This window comes from Oncorhynchus gorbuscha, linkage group LG03 (assembly GCF_021184085.1).
Source record: "Oncorhynchus gorbuscha isolate QuinsamMale2020 ecotype Even-year linkage group LG03, OgorEven_v1.0, whole genome shotgun sequence".
In the NCBI taxonomy this organism is placed as follows: domain Eukaryota; kingdom Metazoa; phylum Chordata; class Actinopteri; order Salmoniformes; family Salmonidae; genus Oncorhynchus; species Oncorhynchus gorbuscha.
In genome coordinates, this window is record NC_060175.1 from 5,197,440 (window position 1) to 5,211,195 (window position 13,756).

At 45.7% G+C, this 13,756-nt stretch overlaps 1 protein-coding gene across 1 annotated transcript in view; it reads left to right on the plus strand.

Moving 5' to 3' along the window:
* The window catches only part of iars1 (isoleucyl-tRNA synthetase 1), a 131,559-nt gene that overhangs the window by 109,379 nt on the left and 8,424 nt on the right, over nt 1-13,756 (plus strand). Inside the window, 5 exon segments of the mRNA XM_046338710.1 lie at nt 3,051-3,146; nt 7,715-7,891; nt 8,435-8,480; nt 8,483-8,554; nt 9,664-9,789. Coding sequence (XP_046194666.1) covers nt 3,051-3,146; nt 7,715-7,891; nt 8,435-8,480; nt 8,483-8,554; nt 9,664-9,789 — 517 coding nt within the window.

Genomic DNA, 13,756 nt, shown 5'->3' on the forward strand with positions numbered 1-13,756 from the left:
GTTACACACCACTCTGTTATACACCACTCTGTTATACTGTTATACACCACTCTGTTATACTGTTATACACCACTCTGTTATACACCACTCTGTTATACTGTTATACACCACTCTGTTATACACCACTCTGTTATACTGTTACACACCACTCTGTTATACACCACTCTGTTATACTGTTATACACCACTCTGTTATACACCACTCTGTTATACTGTTATACACCACTCTGTTACACACCACTCTGTTACACACCACTCTGTTATACACCACTCTGTTATACTGTTATACACCACTCTGTTATACTGTTATACACCACTCTGTTATACTGTTACACACCACTCTGTTATACACCACTCTGTTATACTGTTACACACCACTCTGTTATACACCACTCTGTTATACTGTTATACACCACTCTGTTATACTGTTATACACCACTCTGTTACACACCACTCTGTTACACTGTTACACACCACTCTGTTATACTGTTATACACCACTCTGTTATATTGTTACACACCACTCTGTTACACACCACTCTGTTACACTGTTATACACCACTCTGTTATACACCACTCTGTTACCCACCACTCTGTTACACTGTTACACACCACTCTGTTATACTGTTACACACCACTCTGTTATACTGTTACACACCACTCTGTTATACACCACTCTGTTATACACCACTCTGTTATACTGTTATACACCACTCTGTTATACACCACTCTGTTATACTGTTACACACCACTCTGTTATACTGTTACACACCACTCTGTTATACTGTTACACACCACTCTGTTATACTGTTACACACCACTCTGTTATACACCACTCTGTTATACACCACTCTGTTATACTGTTATACACCACTCTGTTATACTGTTATACACCACTCTGTTATACACCACTCTGTTATACACCACTCTGTTATACTGTTATACACCACTCTGTTATACTGTTACACACCACTCTGTTACACACCACTCTGTTATACACCACTCTGTTATACACCACTCTGTTACACTGTTACACACCACTCTGTTACACTGTTACACACCACTCTGTTATACTGTTACACACCACTCTGTTATACTGTTACACACCACTCTGTTACACACCACTCTGTTATACTGTTATACACCACTCTGTTACACACCACTCTGTTATACTGTTACACACCACTCTGTTATACTGTTATACACCACTCTGTTACACACCACTCTGTTATACTGTTACACACCACTCTGTTACACACCACTCTGTTATACTGTTATACACCACTCTGTTACACACCACTCTGTTATACTGTTATACACCACTCTGTTACACACCACTCTGTTATACTGTTACACACCACTCTGTTACACACCACTCTGTTATACTGTTACACACCACTCTGTTACACACCACTCTGTTATACTGTTACACACCACTCTGTTATACTGTTACACACCACTCTGTTATACACCACTCTGTTACACACCACTGTTACATACACACCACTCTGTTATACTGCATTGTTTTAGTTTGATTTAGTCTCACAGAAAAGACAAGTGGGAGATTAATCAGTGCAAATAACAAGAATGTCAAAGTTTTGCAGGTGAGATTTGAAACCAACGGAGGGATTTAAAAATATATATTTTTTAAACTGCAAGTATGTAAACACAACAGATTGTTGAACCAGCTGCCGTGTGTCAACATCACTGAACAGTGCAGTTGTATTCTGTCTCTGTAATGTGTATTCAGTCTATAGTTTTATATATATATATATACACACACAGTGGGGCAAAAAAGTATTTATTCAGCCACCAATGGTGCAAGTTCTCCCACTTAAAAAGATGAGAGAGGCCTGTAATTTTCATCATAGGTACTGACTTCAACTATGACAGACAAAATGAGAGAAAAAAAATCCAGAAAATTATTAGGAAATGGAAGACATACAAGACCACTGATAATCTCCCTCGATCTGGGGCTCCACGCAAGATCTCACCCCGTGGGGTCAAAATGATCACAAGAATGGTGAGCAAAAATCCCAGAACCACACGGGGGGACCTAGTGAATGACCTGCAGAGAGCTGGAACCAAAGTAACAAAGCCTACCATCAGTAACACACTACGCCGCCAGGGACTCAAATCCTGCAGTGCCAGACGTGTCCCCTTGCTTAAGCCAGTACATGTCCAGGCCTGTCTGAAGTATGCTAGAGAGCATTTGGTTGATCCAGAAGAAGATTGGGAGAATGTCATATGGTCAGTTGAAACCAAATTATAACTTTTTGGTAAAAACTCAACTCGTCATGTTTGGAGGACAAAGAATGCTGAGTTGCACCCAAAGAACACCATACCTACTGTGAAGCATGGGGGTGGAAACATCATGCTTTTGGTCTGTTTTTTTGCAAAGGGACCGGGACGACTGATCCGTGTAAAGGAAATAATGAATGGGGCCATGTATCATGAGATTTTCAGTGAAAACCTCCTTCCATCAGCAAGGGCATTGAAGATGAAACGTGGCTGGGTCTTTCAGCATGACAATGATCCCAAACACACCGCCCGGGCAACCAAGGAGTGGCTTCGTAAGAAGCATTTCAAGGTCCTGGAGTGGCCTAGCCAGTCTCCAGATCTCAACCCCATAGAAAATCTTTGGAGGGAGTTTAAAGTCTGTGTTGCCCAGCAACAGCCCCAAAACATCACTGCTCTAGAGGAGATCTGCATGGAGGAATGGGCCAAAATACCAGCAACAGTGTGCGAAAACCTTGTGAAAACTTACAGAAAACGTTTGACCTCTGTCATTGTCAACAAAGGGTATATAACAAAGTATTGAGATAAACTTTTGTTATTGACCAAATACTTATTTTCCACCATAATTTGCAAATTCTGGATTTTTTTTTCTAATTTTGTCTGTCATAGTTGAAGTGTACCTATGATGAAAATTACAGGCCTCCCATCTTTTTAAGTAGGACAACTTGCACAATTGGTGGCTACTTTTTTGCCCCACTGTGTGTGTCTGTGTGTATATATAGTAATATATGTGTGTGTTGGTATCATTCTTCAGGTGCTGGTGCTGTTAGACGTCACTCCAGACCAGTCCATGCTGGATGAGGGTGTGGCTCGTGAGGTCATCAACCGCATCCAGAAACTACGCAAAAAGGTCAAACACGCTGTGATACTTTTGAAACGTGTTCAACATGAGTACTTCCTGCCACATGGGGACTTGGAACCTCCCAGGTGTCTCTCCCTCCCTCCCTGGCACCTCCCTCCCTGGTATTCCCAGGTGGCTCTCCCTCCCTGGCACCTCCCTGGTATTCCCAGGTGTCTCTCCCTCCCTGGTATTCCCAGGTGTCTCTCCCTCCCTGGCACCTCCCTGGTATTCCCAGGTGTCTCTCCCTCCCTGGCACCTCCCTGGTATTCCCAGGTGTCTCTCCCTCCCCTGGTAATCCCAGGTGTCTCTCCCTCCCTCCCCCCTGGTAATCCCAGGTGTCTCTCCCTCCCTGGCACCTCCCTGGTATTCCCAGTGTCTCTCCCTCACTGGCACCTCCCAGGTGTCTCTCCCTCCCCTGGTATACCCAGGTGTCTCTCCCTCCCCTGGTATTCCCAGGTGGTGTCTCTCCCTCCCCTGGTATTCCCAGGTGTCTCTCCCTCCCTCCTGGTATTCCCAGGTGTCTCTCCCTCCCTTGGTATTCCCAGGTGTCTCCTCCCTCCCCTGGTATTCCCAGGTGTCTCTCCCTCCCTGGTATTCCCAGGTGTCTCTCCCTCCCTGGTATTCCCAGGTGTCTCTCCCTCCCTGGTATTCCCAGGTGTCTCTCCCTCCCTGGTATTCCCAGGTGTCTCTCCCTCCCTGGTATTCCCAGGTGTCTCTCCCTCCCTGGTATTCCCAGGTGTCTCTCCCTCCCTGGTATTCCCAGGTGTCTCTCCCTCCCTGGTATTCCCAGGTGTCTCTCCCTCCCTGGCACCTCCCTGGTATTCCCAGGTGGCTCTCCCTCCCTGGCACCTCCCTGGTATTCCCAGGTGTCTCTCCCTCCCCTTGTATTCCCAGGTGTCTCTCCCTCCCTGGCACCTCCATGGTATTTCCAGGCTTCTTTCCCTCCATGGTATTCCCAGTTGTCTCTCCCTCCCTGGCACCTCCATGGTATTCCCAGGCTTCTTTCCCTCCATGGTATTCCCAGGTGTCTCTCCGTCCCTGGCACCTCCATGGTATTCCCAGTGTCTCTCCCTCCCTGGCACCTCCAATGGTATTCCCAGTGTCTCTCCCTCCCCTGGTATTCCCAGGTGTCTCTCCCTCCCCTTGTATTCCCAGGTCTCTCCCTCCCTGGCACCTCCATGGCATTCCCAGTGTCTCTCCCTCCCTGGCACTTCCATGGTATTCCCAGGCTTCTTTCCCTCCCTGGTATTCCCAGGCTTCTTTCCCTCCCTGGTATTCCCAGGTGTCTCTCCCTCCCCTGGTATACCCAGGAGTCTCTCCCTCCCCTGGTATAGCCAGGAGTCTCTCCCTCCCCTGGTATTCCCAGGTGTCTCTCCCTCCCCTGGTATTCCCAGGTGTCTCTCCCTCCCCTGGTATTCCCAGGTGTCTCTCCCTCCCCTGGTATTCCCAGGAGTCTCTCCCTCCCTGGCACCTCCATGGTATTCCCAGGCTTCTTTCCCTCCCTGGTATTCCCAGGAGTCTCTCCCACCCTGGCACCTCCCTGGTATTCCCAGGAGTCTCTCCCTCCCTGGTTTCCCCAGGCTTCTCTCTTTCTCCCTTTATCTCTCTCTCCCTTTCCCCCTCTCTCTCTTTCTCTCTCTCTCTCCTCTCATGTTGAAATATTTCCACTCCTGAATTCTAGCAGCGTTGAGAACCAGCTTCTCCCGTGCCATAATATTCAGGCTTTAATGTAAGCCTCATCCCTGACTACAGAGGTCTGTTTCAGAAACACTTTGAAGTGGGGTAGAGAGAAGGAAAGTAAAGCGGGATTATTTTAGACTTGTTTTCTTAATAAACAAACATTTTTCCATCGGTCCCTGGATTCGACTGGGCTGAACTGTGTGTGTGTGTGTGTGTGTGTTGCCTTGGCTCTCAGCCAGGGTAAATTCTACTGTTATTTAAAACTGAAATCTTTAGGAATTTTCCACCCCAGGGAATTAATTGAGTAGCAGTAACTAAGGGTCTCAGTGGGTTAAGAGGACGGGGGGAGGGCCGAGGGAGGACCGGGAGGGAAGGAGAGGTCATAGTCTCAGGGTTTTGATTTGGCAACACACACACACATTGTAACACAAATAATTTTTCTCCTTAACGACGTTGCTACTCTAGCTTCCGCTGTTCACTGCCTGAAAATACCCAAAAGGCTATAAAGTCCTTCCTCTCTGATGTCAGTTACTGAATCTCTGTGTGTATTTTCTACCCTTGAAGCCAGCCTGTAATTGGGCCTCTGTAGATTAAGGAGAGATCAATGTGCTCTCTTCCATGTTTAAAGTCCCCTGCGTGGTTCTGGTATCGGTTCCCGACGGACATATTCGCTTATACATCGATTTGTGGACGCCGTAGATCAAAACGGCTTTCGTTGAGCCGGTAGCCTTGGTTCTCATGGACTCATGAGTGTGTCTCTGACACCAATCTCGGAGCTTGGGATGGCCTTCCTGCTGCAACTTATCCAGAATGCTACATGTGGTCAAGTGCTGCTAAGAAAGACCTAGTTCAGCTGCAGCTGGTCCAGAACAGAGAGCCACATTTTGCTTTTCATTGTAATCAGAGGGCTGATATAAATACTATGCAGCCAGTCTCTCTTGGCTAAGAGTTGAGCAGAGACTGACTACATCACTTCTTCTTTATATAAGAAACATTAATGTGTCAGAAATCCCAAATTGTTTACATCGTCAACTTCCACACCAGCTCTGACACACACACTTATCCCACCAGACATGCCACCAGGGGTCTTTACAAATCAAATAAAATGTATTTATATAGCCCTTCGTACATCAGCTGATATCTCAAAGTGCTGTACAGAAACCCAGCCTAATAAAACCCCCAAACAGCAAGCAATGCAGGTGTAGAAGCACGGTGGCTCGGAAAAACTCCCTAGAAAGGCCAAAACCTAGGGAGAAACCTAGAGAGGAACCAGGCTATGTGGGGTGGCCAGTCCTCTTCTGGCAGTGCCAGTCCCCAAATACAGTATTATATAGAGCCCTTATTGCATGGAAGTATTTTGTAAACCTGTTGTTTTTTTAACCGATGAAGCAACATCTCACAACGCCTCTCCCCTGTTTGTGTGTATGTATTGATATGTGGACTACGTGTGCCTTTAAATAAAAATGTATGTAGTTCTGTCCTTGAGCTGCTCTTGTCTATTGATGTTCTGTATTATGTCTTATGTCTATCTGTAGAGTAGCTGCTGCTTTTGCAACTGCTAATGGGGGATCCTAATAAAATACCCTCCCTACATTCAGACACTACACTCCCAACTCGAGCACTCTGTTCTGCTTCCTCTGGTCTCTTGGTCCTCCCACCACTATGGAAGGGCAGTTCCTGCTCAGCCCAATCCAAGCTCTTCTCTTGGTCCTCCCACCACTATGGAAGGGCAGTTCCTGCTCAGCCCAATCCAAGCTCTTCTCTTGGTCCTCCCACCACTATGGAAGGGCAGTTCCTGCTCAGTCCAATCCAAGCTCTTCTCTGTCCTGGCACCCCCCAATGGTGGAACCAGCTTCCCCCTGAAGCTAGGACAGCAGATTCTCTGTCCATCTTCCCCCTGAAGCTAGGACAGCAGAGTCCCTGCCCATCTTTCCCCTGAAGCTAGGACAGGAGAGTCCCTGTCCAACTTCCCCCTGAAGCTAGGACAGCAGAGTCCCTGTCCATCTTCCCCCTGAAGCTAGGACAGCAGAGTCCCTGTCCAACTTCACCCTGAAGCTAGGACAGCAGAGTCCCTGTCCATCTCCCCCTGAAGCTAGGACAGCAGAGTCCCTGTCCAACTTCCCCCTGAAGCTAGGACAGCAGAGTCCCTGTCCAACTTCCCCCTGAAGCTAGGACAGCAGAGTCCCTGTCCATCTCCCCCTGAAGCTAGGACAGCAGAGTCCCTGTCCATCTTCCCCCTGAAGCTAGGACAGCAGAGTCCCTGTCCATCTTCCCCCTGAAGCTAGGAGAGCAGAGTCCCTGTCCATCTTCCCCTGAAACTAGGACATCAGAGTCCCTGTCCATCTCCCCCCTGAAGCTAGGACAGCAGAGTCCCTGTCCAACTTCCCCCTGAAGCTAGGACAGCAGAGTCCCTGTCCATCTTCCCCCTGAAGCTAGGACATCAGAGTCCCTGCCATCTTTAAAAAAACACCTGAAACCCTCTTCAAAGAGCATCTTAAATAAATGTATCAATAATATCTACTGTTTATGAAGGTCACTGTGTTCCGTCTGATGAGATTAGAGAGCAGTATATTAATTTTTACCTGAACGACAAGGTGATTCAGTAATCCTATAGATTCCCTTTCCTTACCCTTCTTGGGTCACCTGGTGCCCTCAGATGAGATCACAGTATACCAGGGTTGAGCTCCATTCCATTTCAATTCAGAAAGTAAACCAAATTCAACATTTTCCCCCATTTGAAAATCTCGGAAGATAATTGAAATGTCAATGTACTTCCTGAATTGAAATGGAATTAGCTCCCGACCTATATGAGCCGGCAGGAGATTACCTGGACAGTGTGATCAGGGTCCTAGGCCCTGTTTGATCTAATTCTGTGTGTGTGTTTTACCTGTCTACAGGGTCACCTGGTGCCGTCTGATGAGATCACAGTGTACTACAGCTGTGAGCCGGCAGGTGATTACCTGGACAGTGTGATCCAGGCCCACACAGACTTCATCCTTGCAACCACCAAGGCACCACTCAAGACCTACCCCGTCCCCAAGGACTCCGGCGTCATCGTGCAGGAGAAAACACAGGTCTGTTGGGTTGACATTAAACACCACATTGTTAGACAGAACGTAAAGTGCTTTCAATCCCTCCGTGTGCGTTGGGTTAAAGCAAACAAACAAATATATATATTAATGTAATTAAAAACTCCCGTTCCTAAATATGAATGGTTTTCATGTTTCTCCCTCTGTGGCTGTGTCTGTGGTTGTATCTGTGGTGGTGTCTGTGGTTGTATCTGTGGTGGTGTCTGTGGTTGTATCTGTGGTGGTGTCTGTGGTTGTTGGTGGTGTCTGTGGTGGTGTCTGTGGTTGTTGGTGGTGTCTGTGGTGGTGTCTGTGGTTGTTGGTGGTGTGTGTGGTTGTGTCTGTGGTTTTGTCTGTGGTTGTTGGTGGTGTCTGTGGTGGTGTCTGTGGTTGTGTCTGTGGTTGTTGGTGGTGTCTGTGGTCGTATCTGTGGTGGTATCTGTGGTGGTATCTGTGGTTGTGTCTGTGGTTGTTGGTGGTGTCTGTGGTTGTTGGTGGTGTCTGTGGTTGTTGGTGGTGTCTGTGGGGGTGTCTGTGGTGGTACTATAGTTGAAGGGTTCGGACCTGGACCTGACCATAGTGAAGGGAGCAGCCGCCCTCGAGCTCCTCTGACTGGACCAGCCTGTGCCTACATCAACCTCCAACTCAAACTCAATAACAAGGAGCAAGGTATATTTAGACTTATCATTAGATTGACCAAGCTTCACATTGCCTTTGATCGTGGTCCCACTATTGGTGTACCCCAGGACTCAATTGGATTGGACCTCAATTCTGGCTTTGTTTATCTAAATTGTCCGTATCGGTGTGTAATGGAACACAGTAAATCAAATCAAATGTATTTATTTAGCCCTTCGTACATCAGCTGATATCTCAAAGTGCTGTCCAGAAACCCAGCCTAAAAACCCCAAACAGCAAGCAATGCAGGTGTATAGCAAGGGGTCAATTACATTTCATTACATTTGGGGTGTAACTTGAAATTCCGATTCAAGAGTGGACGAATTCTCACCCTAAAAGCACCAACCGAGGTTAAAAAATAAAAAAGTATCATTTCGAAAACCCCTTTTTTTATAATCCCTTTCAGAAATTGGTGGACTTTGTCAAACTAGTTACCACAGCAACAACAACAAAAAAAAACATGGAGGCTTGAAAAAGAATCTGTTGTATACCAAGTGGTGGCTTAGAAGGTGAACTCAATAGAAATGTGATAAAAAGCACTGAATTTGTCAACAGAGGGTACATTCAGACAATATTCAAACCACTTGCCATTTTCCACATTTTTGTTACAGCCTTATTCTTAAAATCTCAATTAAATACAAATGAAAACATCACAATCTACTACACACAATACCCCATAATGACAAAGCAAAAACAGGTTTTTAGAATTTTTTTGTAAACATATTCAAATTTGAAAACTTATAGAACTTATTTTCATAAGTATTCAGACCCTTTTGCTATGAGACTTGGAATTGTGCTCAGGTGCATCCTGTTTCCATTGATCATCCTTGAGATGTTTCTACAACTTGATTGGAGTCCACCTGTGGGAAATTCAATTGATTGGACATGATTTGGAAAGGCACACACACCTGTCTATATAAAGGTCCCACAGTTGATAGCGCATGTCAGAGCAAAAACCAAGCCATGTGGTCAAAGGAATTGTCCTTAGAGCTCCGAGACAGGATTGTGTCGAGGCACAGATCTGGGGAAGGGTACCAAATATAACAGCCCTGTTCATGCTTTTACGGTTTAAATAAATGCTATTTTTGTTCCGTCTCTGTCAGAGGGTGTGGTTCTCCTGGAGAACCCTAAAGGAGATATCTGTCTGGACATGGCCAAGCTGAGACAGGTCTGCTCCAGTCTCTTTGGTCTCAACAACACCGAGCTCTGTGTTTTCAACGGCAAGACTGGTAAGATGACACTTTGAATCCCAAATCAACCCCTATGTCAATAGAACCCCACAGTAGAGGTGTCATAATTACCCATAAAACCTTGCGATCAAACCGGGAAATGGTTCCAACTGTTTTTCCAGCATTCATTTTCCCCCATGGGTGATTTTTAGAAACTAGGGCTGTGTTTTCATATAGGTTTACCCTATTTTGATAACTGTGGACAAGGTGACTTTTTATCAATATATATCTGTCTCTATTTACTCTCCGATTCAAAAACGCTGATTGGCATCAAAGTAGACATCATACAAAACTACAAATCCCTGCAGTCTCCTGCATGTTGTTTCTGACACCTTTGCTAGCAGGTATTGAAAGAAAATGTAGCCATTTTTTATTATTTTGTATTACTACATTTGATTAACATTAGATAGTTAATCCACAGATTCTTACCTTCGCCTCGATTCTTCAGTCTCATCATGGTATTTGTAGTTCTTTATGATAGCCACAGTTAACAGATTCTTACCTTCACCTCGATTCGTCAGTCTCATCATGGTATTTGTAGTTCTTTATGATAGCCACAGTTAACAGCTAATTAGTGTTTCATTTTTGGCAGGTAAATATGGGCGGGATATATAAATAAAAGTCAACCTTGTCCTAGAGAGATTTATACGGTTATCAAAACGTCACGTAAGCCGACATGAAACACAGCACTTATTTTAAGTGTTTCGATTGGAACCATTTCCCTGTTTGACCGCTAGGTTTTATGGGTATTATGACTCATTCTGTGATACTCATTACATACACTAACTAGTAAGATGGGACATTCACAAGCCTCCTATACACTGCCTTCGGAAAGAATTCACACCCCTTGACATTTTTCCACATTTGGCTGTTACGGCCTGAATTTAAAATTGATTAAATGTAGATTTTTTTTTTTTTTTGTCACTGGCCTACCCACAATGCCCCATAATGTCAAAGTGGAAGTGGAGTTAAACACTTTTTTTGACTAATTAATAAGAAATTTAAAGCTGAAATGTCTTTAATCAATACAAATTCAACTCCTTGGTTACGGCAAACTTAAATAAGGAAGAAGAGATTTTCACCATGAGGCCAATTGTGACTTTAAAATAGTTAGTTTAATGGCTGTGAAAGGAGAAAACTGAGGATGGATCAACAACATTGTAGTTACTCTACAATACTAACCTAAATGACAGAGTGAAAAGAAGGAAACCTGTAGAGAATAGAAATATTCCAAAACAAATATTCCTGTTTGTAACGAGGCAAGAAAATGCTGCAAAAATATGGAAAAGCAATTAACTTTTTTGTCCTGAATACAAAGTGTTATGTTTGGGGAAAATCCAATACAACTTATTACTGAGCACCACTCTCCATATTTTCAAGCATAAAGGTGGCTGCATCATGTTATGGGTATGCTTGTAATCGTTAAGGACTGGGGAGTTTTTCAGGATCAAAATTCTAGAAAATCTGTTTTAGTCTGCTTTCCACCAGATACCGGGAGATTAATTCACCTTTCAGCAGGACAATAACCTAAAACACAAGGCCTAATTCTACACTGGAGTTGTTTACCAAGAAGACATTGAATGTTCCTGAGTGGCTAAGTTACAGTTTTGACGCAAATCTGCTTGAAAATCTATGGCAAGACCTGAAAATGGTTGTCTAGCATCTACAACCAATTTTTAAATGTTTGTACAATCCAAGAGTGGAAAGCTCTTGAGACTTACCCAGAAAGATTCACAGCTTTAATCGCTGCCAAAGGCTTTTCTAACATGTATTGACCTGGGGATGATTACTTATCAAATCAAGATATAATTAGTGTTTTATTTTTCATTATTATTATTTTTTATACAAATATTAGAATCTTTCTTCCATGTTGACAGAGTATTTTGTGTCGATCGTTGACAAAAATGTAATTAAATCCAGTTTAATCCCACTTTGTAACACAACAATAAAAGTGAAGGGTTTGTGAATACTCAGTTGCTCAGTAACCGTGGTCTGTCTGTCAGTAACTCCCACGAAACATCAGAATTATTGTCATCATGAAATATTTACCAACCCATTCACCTCCCGGCCTTAGAGTTTGGCGGTATTCCCTGGCTATGACTGGAGACTGGCGGGTGATTTTAGAATCACTCTCGTGATGAGGTAGCCCAGCTTGAGACTTGTATAGTGCACATTTGCAAGAAATTAGCTTTAAAACTGCTACATTACTCTCAGCCCCATGATAAAATGTGTAGGGTGATAGCTCGCTGGACTGGAGTAGCCTAGCCTACATGCTGGTCTTTCTGACTCTAGCTTAGCCTACATTTTGGGGGTTCTGTCTCTAGCACATCCTACATGCTGGGTGGTTCTGTCTCTAGCTCATCCTACATGCTGGGTGGTTCTGTGTCTAGCTTAGCCTACATTTTACATTTACATTTTACATTTAAGTCATTTAGCAGACGCTCTTATCCAGAGCGACTTACAAATTGGTGCATTCACCTTCTGACATCCAGTGGAACAGTCACTTTACAATAGTGCATCTAAATCCTAAGGGGGGGGGGTAAGAGGGATTACTTATCCTATCCTAGGTATTCCTTAAAGAGGTGGGGTTTCAGGTGTCTCCGGAAGGTGGTGATTGACTCCTGGCGCTGTCCTGGCGTCGTGAGGGAGTTTGTTCCACCATTGGGGGGCCAGAGCAGCGAACAGTTTTGACTGGGCTGAGCGGGAGTTGTACTTCCTCAGTGGTAGGGAGGCGAGCAGGCCAGAGGTGGATGAACGCAGTGCCCTTGTTTGGGTGTAGGGCCTGATCAGAGCCTGGAGGTACTGAGGTGCCGTTCCCCTCACAGCTCCGTAGGCAAGCACCATGGTCTTGTAAAAGTCGGATGCGAGCTTCAACTGGAAGCCAGTGGAGAGAACGGAGGAGCGGGGTGACGTGAGAGAACTTGGGAAGGTTGAACACCAGACGGGCTGCGGCGTTCTGGATGAGTTGAAGGGGTTTAATGGCACAGGCAGGGAGCCCAGCCAACAGCGGGTTGCAGTAATCCAGACGGGGTTGATGACAAGTGCCTGGGTTAAAGGACCTGCGCACTGAGACGGTTCCTGTGTGAGGCAGGTCTTGTAGCGGATGTCAACTGGAAGCCAGTGGAGAGAACGGATGTTGTAGAGCATGAACCCAGACGGGCTGCGGCAGGAACACAGGGGAGCCCAGCCAACAGCCAGTAATGATGTTGCCTGTTGAGAACGACAGGGTGTTGTCATGAACCTACAGGATCACGCCAGGGGTTCTTAGCGCTCTGGGAGGAGGACACAATGGAGTTGTCAACCGTGATGGCGAGATCATGGAACGGGCAGTCCTTCCCCGGGAGGAAGAGCAGCTCCGTCTTGCCGAGGTTCAGCTTGAGGTGGTGATCCGTCATCCACACTGATATGTCTGCCAGACATGCAGAGATGCGATTCGCCACCTGGTCATCAGAAGGGGGAAAGGAGAAGATTAATTGTGTGTCGTCTGCATAGCAATGATAGGAGAGACCATGTGAGGTTATGACAGAGCCAAGTGACTTGGTGTATAGCGAGAATAGGAGAGGGCCTAGAACAGAGCCCTGGGGGACACCAGTGGTGAGAGCGCGTGGTGAGGAGACAGATTCTCGCCACGCCACCTGGTAGGAGCGACCTGTCAGGTAGGACGCAATCCAAGCGTGGGCCGCGCCGGAGATGCCCAACTCGGAGAGGGTGGACAGGAGGATCTGATGGTTCACAGTATCGAAGGCAGCCCATAGATCTAGAAGGATGAGAGCAGAGGAGAGAGAGTTAGCTTTAGCAGTGCGGAGCGCCTCCGTGATACAGAGGAGAGCAGTCTCAGTTGAATGACTAGTCTTGAAACCTGACTGATTTGGATCAAGAAGGTCATTCAGAGAGAGATAGCGGGAGAGCTGGCCAAGGACGGCACGTTCAAGAGTTTTGGAGAGAAAAGAAAGAAGGGATACTGGTC